This window comes from Nipponia nippon, unplaced genomic scaffold (genome assembly GCF_047370975.1).
Source record: "Nipponia nippon isolate SJK-2023a ecotype South Korea unplaced genomic scaffold, ASM4737097v1 scaffold_11, whole genome shotgun sequence".
In the NCBI taxonomy this organism is placed as follows: Eukaryota; Metazoa; Chordata; class Aves; order Pelecaniformes; family Threskiornithidae; genus Nipponia; species Nipponia nippon.
The window spans coordinates 6,576,119-6,588,146 of NW_028262302.1; the positions used below are offsets into that span (position 1 = coordinate 6,576,119).

At 45.9% G+C, this 12,028-nt stretch overlaps 1 protein-coding gene across 3 annotated transcripts in view; it reads left to right on the forward strand.

Annotated features, from left to right (window-relative positions):
- ESRRB (estrogen related receptor beta) overlaps positions 1 to 12,028 on the forward strand; it is a 148,258-nt gene that overhangs the window by 34,337 nt on the left and 101,893 nt on the right. Inside the window, exon 4 of one of the 3 annotated variants that reach the window (XM_009474487.2) lies at positions 7,938 to 8,038. The exons of the other annotated variants lie outside the window; for them this stretch is intronic. Within the exon in view, the coding sequence (XP_009472762.1) occupies positions 7,959 to 8,038 (80 nt within the window). The 5' untranslated portion in view covers positions 7,938 to 7,958. The remainder of the gene's footprint in view (positions 1 to 7,937; positions 8,039 to 12,028) is intronic. 3 annotated transcript variants of the gene reach the window in all.

Here is a 12,028-nt window from a genome sequence, read left to right on the forward strand (position 1 = left end):
GACACAGAGTTTGAGAGAATCTGGGAGAACCCTGGAGGTTTTCTTTACCCTCTGAGGTGCTTTTCATTCTGAACTTTCAGCCACAGAGAGCTTTGCTGTACTTCTTTGGGAGCCCATCATCGCACAGTTCAAGCAGCCAGTAGGAGTTGCTGTTGAGGGACATGAAGCGCCCCTTGCCTGGGGCTAAGTATTCTGTGATGCAGCTCTGTGCTCGATACACGTTTGAGAACGTGCCAGCTACGTACCCTAACTTATCTGCTAAGCTCCAAGCTCCATGTCTCAGGACAGGTCCCTCTTTGCTTGTCCTTCGTCTTTTACTCTGTCTTGGTGACTGTGTAACTGCTTTGTCTGTAGGGTTAAATGGCTAACAGTCACTTACACCAGTGGTTTAGTCCCACAGTTGTCTAGTGTATGTGAAAATATGGTGCAGAAGCACAGTCTTTCTGTGGCAGAGATGTCTGATACATCTCTGTGGCAGAAGAAGCAGCAGCTTAGCTTTCTCAATACAGGACTTACAGAGCACACTAAGCAGGACGGACATTCCATTTAGCAGAGGGCATGGGTGCCACTCTCTCACTATAGTGCAGGAGTTCTGGTAGGAAGAAATACTTGTCTCACATCCCCTCAAGTGTATATTAAGGCCAGAAGTAAGAACTGACTTTCCTCTTGGAGTTCTCGGCAGCCATTCAGTTGCTCCCCTACATGTTAGTGGTAACCCAAACTGGGGAAAAGGGCTGAAGTACTGCGTGCCTGGCCTTTGTAGCATCATGTTTTGTGTATCTGGCAGAGAAAAGGTGTCTGGTGTTTGATATCCCAGTACTCTTGCTCATTATTTTCAAGTAAACAAGGTGGGGAATCTGGAAGAGACATGAGAAAACTCCTGTCCTGATTTTTATCCCATTAAACTGGGAGCTAGCATTCTCTGGGATGGTCCACGCTGATGCAGCCATCTGTATTGTGTTGGCTGGAGTTAGAGCATCGCTGCAGGAAGATGGGATGCTTTCTGTCAGAGGAGTTTCTGAGACAACAGAGACACCTGCAAAATCGGAGCCACCCAGGCCACTCGCGTCTGCCCCAGCTCCTGCCTGCCGCAGTGCCAGGGGAAATGCCAGCAGCTTAAAGGCTTCTGTTTTGCTTAGGAATAAAAGTTACATGATTCGTGCAAGAGCTGTTTCACCTGAGGAAGGGAATTCACTGAAGTGGCTGAGGCGGGAGTGGGGAGGGAATGGGAGGAGTTGCCTTCCAACATCCACAGTAGATGCTGCCTCTGGCGTAAGTGCCATGGTTGGAGGACAGAGTGAGGGGTTTGTACATGTTGTGTTCACGCAGCAAGTGTGGCCCTGAGAGAGGCACCTTTCCACTTGGGAAAGCTGCCTCACTGCTGACGCTTGACACTCAAGCAGCTAATATGCCCCCTTCACAAAAGGCTTTAGTTTGAAATGTTGAAAACTGCAATTCTGTGTGTGAAAGGGTGGAGATTGAAGGGGCAGTGGTCTCCTCCTGGCGGGGGAGGGGCTGCCAAATGCATATAGCTTGTTGTGATTTTACAAATGCTTTTTGGGGAAGATGGATACCATTTGCTGAGATAGGTGTTTGTTGCCCAGGCAAATCTCCCAGTGTATTTACAGCAGCTCTACACGGTCTCTGTGTGTGCGGTAGGTATGCGTGTGTGCATGTACATGCTTGTGTATGCCTTTATTTCCATGCTCCAGCTGCCTGCCTCTGATTTAAGGGCAGGTTTTATTCCCCAGCTGCCTCAGGGCTCCTCTTTTCTGATTGCATTAAAGTCTCCGTAATTCTCCCCTCATTAATGATTGGCATATTTTTACCTCTCACTAAAGGAGCTTGGAGGCAACTCCCGTGGGGCCCTGCTCGCCAAATGAAACAATTTCATCCTGCTCCAGAAACGCATTAAAAAGGGTTTGTCAGGATCTTATCGCTAGTTAGGGAAAGCTAATCAAATTACTTCTATTTATTAGCTGCTGCAGCAATGTGTCATTCCATCAAGTACAGGTACTGGGACAGGCAGGGATTGCATGGAGAACTCTGTGCATCCAGCACTGCTGCCTTGTTCTGCACAACAGCATTTCTTGCCAAGGTAGACTGTAGGGCCAAGAGAGGCTGTGAACTTCCCAGCGACAGTGCTTCTGCCACCATTCCCAGCAGGACCTCTCCTCTGCTGTCTTTCACTCATCTTTTCCAGGAGACTCTCCAAAGTCCCTTCCCAGTAGCACTCCTGAGCTTTTCCCATTGACTCCACTGCTTCTGCATTTGGTTGATCACTTCTTGCTGTTACTGGTTATATTTTGCTATGGACTATTTGTTTTGAGATGGTTTGAGTTTTTTGGCAAGTTTAGCTCAGTATTAAACCAGTCCAGGAATGATTTGTTATTTAGTTTCTCTTTGGGCCTTGGATGACAAAGGGGACAGTGGGCCAGGATTATGACAATTTGGAAAATAATAAATATAGATACTTTTTTACTTTATGAGACTTTCAGGAAACATTTTTTTCAAGCTTTTTTTTTAGTCCATGTGGTCTGGAAAAGTCATTAAAATTGGAGGAGTGGGAAAGAAAATAACTGAGGCTTTATTGAATAAACTAGGTCCCAAGGACCTAACTGGGACTCTGAAAAAAGCACTGGCTATTGCTGGACTGATGCTGATTGCATGAGCAGTAGCGGTTTGTGAAGCAAGAGGTGTGAACTCAGACAGATAAAAGCTCACTCTTTTATTGATTCCATATGAGGAACATGCATTTCCCTCATGCACATACACAGTGCACTCGTATTTGCAACCATATATGCACTCCCATTCTTGCACATGATCCTAATTCCCAGGGCGACTGTACCTCCTGTGGGCTTGCTCAAAAGGGACATGAAGGCAGGTGCCCGAGAGGCACTTTCAAACTTTAGAAAGTATAAATCTGCTTCCATCTCTTTACTATTTCTTTCATCTTGAAACTAAGAGCAATGAAATCTCTGGTTTGCCAGTGAAAATGGGCTTATTTCAATGTAAAGCTGATCTCATATTAGAGAAAAGCACAAGAATAAAACCATTTAGTGGATTATTTGCATAGAGTGAAGTGTGCCTAAATATAGTTATGGTGATTCACGATGATGATATTGCTGTGCACTTCATGTAAACCTTTGCTGTTTCATTTTGCGCATACCAAGAATTAAACCTTAGCACAAAATCCTGGGAGAGCAGTGAAAACACACCATTCCCATGAATAAGTGTCCATGTAAACACAACGGTGTGCACGTTGTGTGGGGTGTTGGCTTCATTTAGGGAAGGTTTGTGCTGGTTCTCAGCATTTTGCAGCGTATGTACACATATGCACGCTCTGTGTTTTCATAGAAATGATGGAGTGGTTAGAGGTTTGACAGTATTCTGGGACTACAAGCAATGATTTCTGGAGCTTAGGTTGCTGGGGGACGGGCAAGTGCCCCAGCTATTATAACTGTGTGAATTCAGTATACAGTGTGAGTGGCTGCCAAGCTGCAGGGGTGCTGGGTGCCGTTCCTGGGAGCAGCAGTATAGCAGGACTAGTCTAGCCCCATCAGCCCCATGCAGTGAGCCACGCTCCAGCATCCTCATTATCCACACAGTTCAAAAGGCAGTCCTGAGCGGTCCGTCACGTCCTACAAAAGGCTGTATCGATTGGTCTGTCGGAACGTTTCCTGGGGTCCTTTATATCTCTCAGCCTCGTCGTCAGTAATGAAGAGGCCGAGCGCAGGGAGAGTCAGCAGACTCCCAGCTGCTGGGATTTCTTCATCTTCTCATCAGGATTTTAATTAGACACGTCCGAGAGGGCAGCACCATGTGAGGGCGGGCGGGAGCTTTATCAAGCAGGCCACATCTTTAATTACTGTTTACTGACAGATAACAAGGGAGGGGAGGTGGCAGCAGAGATGGTTGTAGGGGGAAGCAGGGAAAGGACGGCAGTCCCCAGAGTGTGTGCTCAGCAAAGAAGACCTTTGCTAGGGATCGAGTGGAAATTGTTCACCCTTCACCATCCTGCCATGCTGTTTACCTGTTGCCAGAGTGAGAAAGGTTCCCCTTGCCCCTTTCCTAGGGGGCAGAAGATAGATCTGAGAGGTGTTAAGTGGTAAGGGCCAGAGACACAAGGAATGAAAAGTGTAAGTCTGGTTAGAGAAAAATGAGAGACCTGTCTCCTCTAAGCTGCCAGGATCCTCAGCTGAGCTGTCCTGTGCCTTCCCATCCTTGGGCAGCCCTGTGGGTTTTCTGACGCTGCACAGTAGGAAGCAAAATTATTTCCTTCTCCTTCTGTCTGGAATTGGCAGCCCTCCTCCCTCCCACCGCCACCATTGCTGTTTTGTCCAAAAGAAACCTTCTTCTGTCTTTCCATGTGCCCTCAGCATTGTTGGTATGAGAGCAGTCTGCTCTGTGGCTGCTGCTGGCACAGTCTTCTTCCCTGCTCTCTCATGGGCCAGCTCTCCACCTGGTGTGAACTATATCTTCAGCCATCCCTCTTCTGTCTGGCCCCAGAATCCGTATCTCCCTCCAGCTCTTGTCTCCTTCCCCTTAGGGTGCTTTTTGGACACCATTTGTAACCCAGCTGCTGTGTCCTGCTGGATTATAGCCCTGTTTTTAGTTTCGTGGAGCTGCATCCTGATTGGTTTGTGGTGTCATGGGGGAATGGTGTTCACAGTCCCCACCAAACCAAGTGGTTGGGCCAGACTGCCGTGGTGGATCGCTGCTCCCTGGCGTGGCCAGCCCTTTGGGACATGGGATGCCTGCAGCGGAGTGCAGCAATTGGTGTCCACGTGAGCGGTCCTTTGCTGAACTGAGCTCAGTAGCCTGTCGCTCTCCAGAAATTTGCTCTGAAGTTCATGCCACAGTCTTGCCTGTGTTTGTATCTGCTGTAAGGTAGTCTTGTGCTTCCAAAATACTGTTGCCATCCCAGAATGGAAGACTGCCTGTGCCAGAGCTTGCTTTCCCTTGGTGTCAACAGACTCCCACTGCTCTGAGCAGAACAAGACCTGGAGGATGTGCTTGGGATCAGCAAGGACTCGGTAATTGGACTGTTGTTCTTTCATTTTGCTACGCAGTAGCAAGCAGATTATAGAGCCCACATGTTATAGATTTCCTGTCATCCCTCATGAATCAAGCTCCACTGTCTTATTTACTGTCGGCCAAGGCCTGTGAATAACCTCACCAAGGGATACACTCTCACGCAGTTGTGCAAACACACAGTACAGAGCAGTTGCATCTGCCTTTGAGCTGTCAGTGTGCCTTCCCCCATCACACCACCTATGGTAGAGAAGGGCCCTCCGTTTCCTATCTGCACGGAATGTCTCCTGGCTTCCCCGGGAGCTTACAGTTTAACACTGGAGGCAAATCTGTGTCATCCGAATAATATTAAGTCCCACATTTTTAACTTTATGGCATTTCTAGTTACAACTCTGGCCATTATGTACACACTCATACCCACATGCACCAATGTGGGATGCGGACTTCCAGTTTCCTGGGAGCTGTTTCATATGAACTCTGGCAGGTCTTCATTTCTTGTCAGTGAGAAAAGATTGGTTTGTGCTCAAGGCACAGAACTGGAAGTCAGGACCATGGGCACAGCTCTCAGCTTCATCAAGGACAGCTAAGAAATTTTGCTGCTCTAGCTTGTAGTATAGTGAATGTAATGATAGCCTTGATTTATGAGAAGATATTTGCTTAAGTTTCCCAAAATTTCAGTTCAAGATTTTGAAAGAGCGTGAGAAATTGAATCCAGCTGGGAGATTTGCCTCAGTGAAGGACTAACACTTTTTTTTTGTTTGTTTGTTTTTGTAACTGCAGTGAGGCATTACTACTGAATCAATTGGAGTCCCCTAGAAGTAAAGGGAAGTTTGGCTTGTCTACTGCAAGCCAGCCTGCTAGTTGCAATCTTGTTTCTTGTTGTAGGTGTTCATATAAAATCTGCAGCCTTCCAAGTGATAAACTTGGAGACGCAGGAATGAAGTTAGAGGGACTGAGGTGCTAATTTGTTTCTATTAGACACGTTAATATTTCTGTTGTGGAAATCTAGATATTAGGCAAGGTCTGGGGAATGTGTCCTCAAATAGTAAGAGGCTTTGTCCAAGAGGAGGTGATTAAGCCAGTTGCTATGTCCATTGTTGATGGAGCTGGAAGTAAATGGGCTTTGATTGCAGTGTGGGAGATTTCAGTTTGATGTTACAAACTTGTATTAGCAATGATGAAGGAGCATTAGAACAGACAGTCTGAGAAGGGCTGAAAGTTTTTCAGAACAGGCTGGAAAAACATCTGTCAAAAATAATGCTGCTGTAGCTGATCCTCCATTGGGATGGAGGGATGCACCAACCACCTGGCCTGGCCTGAGCCCTATTTTCTGTGACTCCGTGAAACGTTAAGACGTGTGTAATCTTGTGTCCAGCTGATGCAAGCTTGAGATGGGTGCAGGTGGGTATATCAAATAAGCACTAGCATCTATAAGCTACCAGGGTAGTGTACAAAGGAGTACAAGCATTCCACTTTCCTTCAAAGGCCTGCCATCCGAATGCTTATGTACCCAACCATGATAAGTCTTAAAAAGAGATGGCAGCAGCACTCTTTATTGCTTAACCAGCTTCCTTAATTTTTATCTTCATTTTCACTGCCATTTACAACAAACAGACTAGTAGCACCATCTTTTTTTACTAGTGCTTCCCATAAAATTTAGCTTCAGTTGTTCATACCACTGTCAAGCTTTAATCATTGCTGTAAACACTTTCTGTGCCTCTGATAGACTTGTTTTGTGGAAATTTTTATCAAAACCAGCAATTTTATATATATATATATATTTTTTTTTTTTTTTTAAGAAAAAGTAGGGAGTATGCCATGTTCTTGAATTATGCCTTCCTTCCATTTAAAAACAAATCAAGAAGATTCCTCTTTGCAAAGCTCTAAATCAGTTTGTGTTTTGGAGCCAGACTGCAGGGACAGCTGGTGCTGTGTCAGGGCAGGGGCAGTGTCAGTAAGTGAGGCCACCAAACAGTAATGGAAAGACAGGACAAGTGGAGCTAGGCAAAAAGGCGAGGAGGGGAAGCAAATAGTTATAAGCAGCTGTTGAACGAGGAGGCTGGGGCTGTAGAGTGTGGGGGAATGATGTTTGGAGGGGTGAGATGAGAGCAAAGGAAAGGGATGGGGTGAGAAGGCAAAGGCAGTGAAGAGAAGAAAGCAGGCTGGGATGATCTGTACAGGAGAAAGCAAGAGGCATGACTTGGATTAAATGGTTGGAAGAGCCTCTGAATCATAGAATACCAGGTTGGAAGGGACCTCAAGGATCATCTGGTCCAACCTTTCTAGACAAGAGCACAGCCTAGATGAGATGGCCCAGCACCCCGTCCAGCTGAGTCTTAAACGTGTTCAGTGTAGCAAAGTCAACCACTTCCCTGGGGAGATTATTCCAATGGTTGACTGTTCTCATTGTGAAAAATTTTCCTCTCATGTCTAATCAGAATCTCCCTGGGAGTAACTTGTACCCGTTACCCCTTGTCCTCACCATGTGACTCCTTGTAAAAAGGAAGTCTCCATCTTCTTTTGTAACTACAATTGTTTATTCCTCAGCTGTCATCAGTGTCTGAAATTCACCCAGTGTTTCATGCTCCTCATGTTAGTCTTCACAAAGGACAATGAGCTACCCTTGCAGCCCATTTACTCCGTTACCTTGGTTGTAGTGGTCCACGTGATGGATTTGTCTCTTCTGATAATCCACAAAAGTGTCATTGTGATACTTCATGAGGGAATTTGTTCACTGTAAAAGAAACAACAAACTCTGTGAAAAGGACACTTTGAAGGGTGCTGATGCAAGAACTGGAAGCTGGGGAAAGACCAGTTATCCTCTGCGTACACTTGTCTACCTGACCGTGTGTCTTATACAACTCATCTTTTAGCTATGTCACTGTGTGCTGTTTCTTCCACAGGACCCCTGCCTCATTCACTGCATGCGATGGACCTGCTCTGAGATAAATCAGAGTTGCACAGTGAAAGAGACCATCTGTAGGACCCCTGCCTCATTTGTCAGGTGTGTACTGAGTGAGACAAGGGACTGCAGGAGAGAAAGAGGAGCTTTTATAGCTGAGGCAGTGAAATTCTGACCTGCTGGTTGACTTTTTTTCTGTGACCATTTCTGTATGATAGTTTTCAGGTTTTTTGAAGCACCTGTCATGCCAGTGGTTCTTTAATTGTGCGTTCCTTATTTTATAGGGGACCTTTTTGATGCCAAAGGACCTGCTTTACAGAAACACTGAGTACTTACAGCTGCAAATGAAGTGAATGGGAATCCACTGAACCCAAAGTGCTATACAAGCACAGATCAGTCAGGCTGTTGGTGTCTCAGACTGGGCACCCAGAATTAGCAAATACCTTTTAATATGGTCTTCAGTCATTCACCCATAAATGGGGATAAAAATACTCCCTCCTCTTATAGAGGTGTGTGAAAATAAATGATCTTGGACTGGTGAAGCCCTTGGACAGTGTAATGATAAGCCCGTAGAAAAACACATAAGGAAAGGAATAAATCTCTAGAGCCAGGTTTGAATAATGTGCGGTAAATAAGGCCTGGGGCCACACACTGAACAATGAGCAGAAACCAGCATCTCAAATAACTGCTCATTACATGGGCACAATCCCTTCTGAGTGCAGTCTGAGATGGGGTACTGTGGAAAAAATATGATCATGTAATTAAGGGCTATGAAATGATGCATATGTACATGAGGCCTAAGAGTATTTCTCACAAGTAAACACAATTGTGGCATTTCCCAATTCTTGACTTCATTTGTAGTCTGCCCTATTTAACATACAGATTTTTTTGTTTGTCTTTGTTTCATGGGTCCTGTCATGCTTTGCAGATTTATGTGCTGTAAGATGGTGTTGTCCTGGCCTCTCCATTTAGATTAAGTGTTGCCATTTCAGGTAGCTGCAGATCAGCTAATTGCAGATAGTCAAAACCTGCTCATCTTATATATTATGTATTCCACAAGTTGTAGTCTCCACTGAGGTGCAGATTTGTGTGAGTGAGAAAGGCAGATCTGACCCTGTAATTTGCCATCATGAGCAAAACTGACACCCAGGTGCTGCTGTTCTTAACAGTGAAGGAATTGGGTATATTTGAGATCTTACAACCTGCTAGCAGTAATTAAAACAATAAAAACCCCAGTCATTTTCCCACGCAGCAATGTGCAAGAGAGGAGAATGTCAGTAGGGCTATGAAATGACTTTAAAAGTCTTTGCTGTAATGGGTGGAGGAAGAATGGCAAAGCTTAAGCTCCTAGTGAAAGTAAGCAGAAATGTAATGCTCAAAATACCTAATTTTAAATAACCACATTTTTGGTGACTGACTATGTGCATGCTTAGGAACAAATATATAATGACTCTAATGGTAATGGAGTAGTGTTAAAATCTATCAAGTTGAGAAGTTGAGTGTTAATGGTGCTGGGATGATTAGTGTCCAAACCTAATGCTGGTTAACCTTTCCATGGCATGTCTGGTATTTGCTATAATTCCAAGGGAGAATGTTATGAATAGTACAAGAAGTGGAGCTGTGACACGTACCCCTGACATTTTGTTTGTAGGAAGCAGTATTGTCTATGGCAAATGTCTAAGAAACATGCCATAAAATCTTTTTCTCTTATATTTTCCCCTTCTCTTCCCCATTCACAATCTCAAATACTGGAAGAAGAATTCATTGGCCTATAGAGGCTGTAGAATGTGATGCCTGTCTCAAGGATGACTAGTATCACTGTTGGCCAGTTGATGACTTGGAAAGCACTGGTTCCCACATGTGCTGCAGATAATGGTTTATTCTGCAAATGCAGTAAGCCAAACCTATCAAACACATTTTAATCTGTGTAAGAGACTGAATGAGTGTCCTTTGTGCGGTGGTTTAACTGCTCAGTTTTAACAGTTTCATCAGACAAATGTATGGTTTAAAGAGGACAGAACGAAAAGTGATTCCAGGGTACCCAAGAACAGGAACTCTGACAAAAATCCCCTCAGGCAGGGCCTGGCACTACTGGCCAAAGGAGAGAGGAAAAGGTAATTAAAAAAATACAACAATCTGTTCTTGTAGTGGTCAGACAGCAAGATGCAGCACATGTGCTGGGTGGGAGCCATCAATGAGAGCCAGTTTCCCCATGGGATATGCAGACCTGGACTATCAAAGTAAGCTGGGGCTGGGACAAACAGATGTTATGCCAGACACATCAGCAGAGCTAGTCTGTTTTGCATAGGCGCCTGATCTTACTTGGCATGCTTTAAACTCTCTTTTCTGAATCTCAGGGTGCAATATAACCATTATGATTTAATCCTAACTGCTCTGTTCTCCACATATGATGCAACTCTGGAGTATTACTTCTAACCTACACAAACGGGAAGCCGAGGCACAAGGTGGCATGTTGCCAGGTGCACAGCTCCTGAGTGTGCAACCCCAGGCACACGCCCCTGGCTTTCCTTCAATGAGAGAAGGAAGAGAGGCTGTGGGGGCACTGCATTACCAAAGCAAACAGTCCTTCCCTACAGGTGTCTTATTGACAGAGTTAGGTAGTGTTAGTGCCCCAAAACTGATGTTTTGAAAACACCATCCTGAGGCATCTCTGCACAGCAGGCACTCTGCCCTCTGGAAAACCAGCTTAGGACAGAGTGGTGAAAATGAACCTGAAGATACGGGCTAGCGGCCCCCACACTGCTGTGGCAGTGCAGGGGTAAGGTCAGGCCTTGGCATCACAAAAACTGCGCGTGACCAGAGGGTGTGATCCTAACCGTGCTCAGGGGCAGGCAAATCACAGTCTCACTCTTTACAGACCCGCCAAGTGGAAAATGTTTATTTGCTGCTCTGGATCCACAGTCTAGGAGAAAAGAATAAAAGTGATTTAACCTCCAGTATGAGGAAAATCACCTGACTGAGCAGGATGCAGAGGACAAATGGGACAGAGGGCCTCACCTTGCCTGGCCAGGAGGGGAAACAGAGGTGAGGCACAGGATTAGATTCGTTAATTATTATTTATTATTAATTTTCTAATTTTTCCCTTGCTCGGATTCCATGACTGCTGGAAATAAAGGCTCCTCTAGCTGTCTGGGTGCATCTGTGACATTGACTCTGTCTTTGAGATGGGGAGCACCCTCTGGTGGTTAAGGATAATCTGACGTTTCCCGGGATTGGCACCCATCATCCCTGCAAGCTGCCAGTTAAGCTGGGCGGGAGGCAATGCTGGCTTTCTGTCACTGCTGGGATGGGTGTTTGGGGCACAAATGCGCTCTCTCTGACTTTCTGACCCAGGAGTCTGAGTCGATCCCTTGGGAAACCTTTTTGCCCTGTGAAAAGGGAGCAAGGTGTGTGTGTTCTCCCTGCCCTGCTGTTGCGCAAAAGCTCACATTCATCCCCTTCTTGCTTTCTCCTGGTGAGAGGGCACATAAAGCTCAGTTTGCTTCATTAGTTCCCAGTGGACACAAAATCTGGCCCTGGCTCTCTCCCTAGGGACTACTGTTCCCTGCCTCTTCTCTTGCTCCTGTCTCCCAAAAGCACTAGTCTTGCACCCAAAGCTCTCCCAGTCCAGCTCTGGCTGGATTTGCTCTGCCTAGGTGCTAAAGCCAGCACAGTACAGTCCCTCACAGGGAGCACAGGAATTCAGCTCAGGTTTCCCTTCTCCTTCCCTAAGTGGATTAACAGGCTGAGGGTATCGTCTCTGCCTGCCTGACTCAATCTTCATTAGCTAACATGTTTCGCCAGCCGCAGTCACATCCTGGTCTGGAGAGCTGTTTGACAGGAGTGGATTCTGGCCCCAGCCTTCCACAAACGCTGTTGCGTCTTCTGAGAGGGCTTTCTTGATAGCAAGGCTCTGTGGGCTGCCCTGGGTGGTAGGGGTGTTGGGCAGGATTGCTGCACAGTGTGCATCCTCGCTCTATGCAGTGTTTGCTTTACAATAACTAATCTGCATCCTCTGCTGACGGAGAGAACTGCACCTGTATGTAATGCATATGCTGTACGAGTGTCAGAAAATGGTCTGTGTATCTGAAG